We start from the raw sequence: 3900 nt of genomic DNA on the forward strand, positions 1-3900 counted from the left end.
GATTAAGGATCGGAGAAGATATGATGAAGTATTTTGCCGGAAAGTATACATGACCATGATGAATTTGGTTTGGGGATGGGAATTTGATCAAGCAAAATAGAGTTTTTGGGATTGAAATTAGATTTTTATTAGAACTACGTAGTTTTGATGGGTTTTAGATCTAAGTTAAATTTATAACAGTCTCATATTCACTTTCTCTTTATAAATATAATAAAGTAAAATGAAAACAGGTATTGGATTGAAAAGAACTAAAAAAAAGTAGATGAAACTATGCATTAAGAAAACACATTAATGAGAATCCTACTATTAACAAAGTCAAATTTTAGAAAAGACACAGCTGGTTACTGAAAATCAAGACCACAAGCGGGCATTACTATAAAAGTACACCTTTCCCATCTGATAAGTTTTCAGCCAAAGAGGCTAACTAGAAAAACAAGATTACCATAATAAATCTCAACATTAGAACTCAAGGAGGTTAGGTGATTTAATCGACTAATCGTCATCACCATCGTCTTACTCATTGTCATTGTTATCGCTTTAGCTGGGACTCTCAACATTGATTTTCACTGGTGATGCATGAGGGGCATGTAAGAGAACTTTCAACATCTTAAACTCTTCATTCTTATCAATCCTTAAGTGTCGCAATATCACCTTCTTCAACTTGGGTGACCTCACCATGATAGACTTCACAAATTCAATCAGAAGCATAGAGTTATCAACATATTCAATTTCCAATTCATTCAGATGCTCCAACCAAACAACTGAGTATTTTTCCAACATATTAAGCTCCATCTTAGCATAACATTCATCTCCAAAATCCTACAACAAGAGTTTTATATTGGTGACTTTTGGCATAAGAATAAAAACAAAACATAATAGAAGAAATACTTAACTATTTACCTCTAGCTTAATTTTCTCCAAGTTCGGGGAGCATTTGATCAAAACACAAACAAAAGGCAATCCAAATCCGCCACCAAAATCTAATTGTCCCATACAAAAGTATTTGAGGTGGATTAGTGAGATTGAAAGCTCTTGTGGAACCGAGTCTTGAAGTAACAACTTCTACCATATGTCAAAACAATAGTTAACAACTAAGTTTAAAATTTTGTCTTTATTTCATATATATGTGTGTGAAAAAAGATGAATATTACATGACTGATAGAACCCAAAGTAGTCAGATGCTCAATCACTGGTAAACACTTAAAGAGCTCCATAATGCTTGAAATTTCATCACCAAGTATATCATCACCAAATATACTCTGCATTGACTTCAAATATTTAGATAAGTTCTAAAAGCCCATGAAAGATGATATACAAGTATGAACTTACCAGGTGCAACCTCTTTAGTGATGGACATTTAGATAAAAGATGTTGGAGAGTTAATTTAGACATATTCACCTCGACCAAGGATAAGCTTGCAAGACTACCAAACCCATTGAATATTGGTTGATGAACAAGATCACAACAATCAAGATTTAATTCTATTAAGTGATGCATTGAGAAGAGGGATAAGGGTAATTTATATGAATAACTTTTACGCACTTCAAGTGTTAATTTCTTAACAGGATGGTTCCTAGAAAGTTGAAAAATTATTTGATCAATTTCACCACGTGGGTCATCTGCATCCATCGAAAAGGTGAACTCTTGTATTGGAGCTTGACGCATTAACAATACTTGGTGTATAGCAGTTGTCATTCTTTTGAACAAAATATGCTCATGAAACGCAAGTTTGGGAATTGTGGTCCATTTGTACCTCCAATCCCTTGAGAGGATACTTGTTCTTACTGCCTCATCAATTGATAAAAGACATAGGATGCTTTCTATTATGGGTTGAGGTAATTTAGAGATTATATCCAATCGTTGAGCTTCAGACAAACGTTTAACTTTCATCTCAGGCTGTTTTTGCTGAATCGATACTGCAATATGCGAAAATTGATTTAAGATGAACCTTTTCTACTCCACATATCGAGAAAATGGACCAAATATAACATAAAAAGTGACCATCAATAAAAATTTTTTCATACATTAGTGTAACTATAATTTTTAATTGGGTGTTTGGATATGTGCTTTAAAAGTGATTATCTGATGAACACCATATCAATTCACAATGTTACCTTTAATGAAATCACCTCATAAATTACTTAAATATTTAACTACTAATCCGATCAAAAGGAGGAGAAGATACCTGAATTAAATAAAGTATGATCTCACAGATTCGGATATGGTGAGTGAAGAAGAATGCGAGCAAACCTATTTTGTTTTTGAGATGGAAAAACGAATTAATTGTAGTATATATTTATTTCTTGGGAGAATTACATATATCCCCCAATAACATGATCAATTACATATTTACTCAACCCAAACATAACATGATGTAACTATACATGTATAAAGCATAACATTCTATTTGACAAAACTTTCCATACTGACCATACGTAATTGCAATTACCGACACACATCACAAATGCTTGTGAATATACACCCATACAATCCACTATACACCCGTACAATGGTCACAGGAATACAAGGGCCACTATACACCCACATAAGAGTCACTACACGCCATATGAGGGTCCTCTGGCTAATTTTATGATCTATACATAACTATCTGTTAACTTACTTGTCACATGATGTACACCAGCCCCAAGAACATTAAAGAGAACGGAGTCTAGAAACTCACATGTATCTTAAGTTCTGATTTGACTATAAACCCTTTCTTTTAAACTGAGTTTTGATAACTGTGTAACAATTATCGTTTAATTAACTGAACTAACGAAAACTAACTAAACTAACGTAACTGACTGAACCATTTTCCAAGTTATGCTAACATAAACAATGAACTAGGTTCATAAACTAATCACTAATGGACCATTACATAGCATGTAGCCGATACCCCCTTACGGGTTTGACTTATCACGTAACCATAAGGGCTAAGGTTTATTATGTAGCTTGGACCCATCCCATAAAATTGGCCTTTGCGCAAAAAGCTCAACTCGTAAAACCTAGATTGTGTAAGTTGGGCCTGTCTCATAAAAACTTAAAAGGGCCATCACACAAAAAGTCCATTTTTGTGTGATCCAAGCTCTATCATTAAATTGCTATTCTCATAAAATCGGTTCATCTCATGAAAGGTAAATTACGTGATCGGATCTTTTAGGCAATCTAGGGATCACGTAGTATTGGTTTTACATGAACCGACCTTTTGCAAAATCAAGGTTCCGTCCCTTTTTATGAGATCTATGTTAATGACTTTTACGAGATATATACCATGACTCTTTGACGAGATATATGCCATGACTCTTTTATGATATCATTAATATGGGATCCCGTCCATTCTTGATATGTGATTCTTTTTGGAAAATAAAGAAATGGTTAACCTATTCTAGATCTAGGTTCAAAATTTTTCTACGCGATCTAGGAGTCACCCCGTGACCTGATTTCACACGATCCTTTAACAATTTAGAGAACCTCATCTACGAGTTTATGAATTTCCACTTTGAATCGATTTCGTGTAAGACCCCGAATCCCGGGAATCCGACAGTTGGTAATCACATCCACAATTTCACAAAAATTTAAAACCAAACGATTCGTTTTTATTTAAAACAAGTTCAGAGTAAATAACAGCGGAAAAAGTGTAATTATTTAAAGAAAATCCCAAACATGGGTACAAGTGTCCAAAATCAAATATAAATATAATATTCGTTTTATTGGAAATCCTCGACCAGAAATGCATTCAACCGTCCGAGTAGTCCCCAGCACGTCCAAGAGATAACTTCCAATCCTTAACCTGAAAATCAATCTAACATACACACAAAGTCAGCTTGAGCTTAGTGAGTTCAAGTTTTAATAATAGACATTTAAATAAATTATTCCAAGGGTTTAAATATAAAAACAGGATTA

At 33.8% G+C, this 3900-nt stretch overlaps 1 protein-coding gene across 1 annotated transcript; it reads right to left on the reverse strand.

Moving 5' to 3' along the window:
• Positions 1 to 537: 537 nt before the first annotated feature.
• LOC143599175 (F-box/FBD/LRR-repeat protein At1g13570-like) lies at positions 538 to 1890 on the reverse strand. Its single transcript, XM_077077187.1, has 4 exons — positions 1330 to 1890; positions 1152 to 1259; positions 901 to 1059; positions 538 to 819 (listed from the first exon to the last, which is right to left on the reverse strand). Exons 1-4 carry the CDS (start codon positions 1888 to 1890, stop codon positions 538 to 540), a joined length of 1110 nt encoding a protein of 369 aa, XP_076933302.1.
• Positions 1891 to 3900: the final 2010 nt, after the last annotated feature.

The sequence above is a fragment of the Bidens hawaiensis genome, unplaced genomic scaffold, assembly GCF_021521415.1.
Source record: "Bidens hawaiensis isolate Kalapana, Puna unplaced genomic scaffold, B.hawaiensis_p1.1 tig00051585_1, whole genome shotgun sequence".
NCBI lineage: Eukaryota > Viridiplantae > Streptophyta > Magnoliopsida > Asterales > Asteraceae > Bidens > Bidens hawaiensis.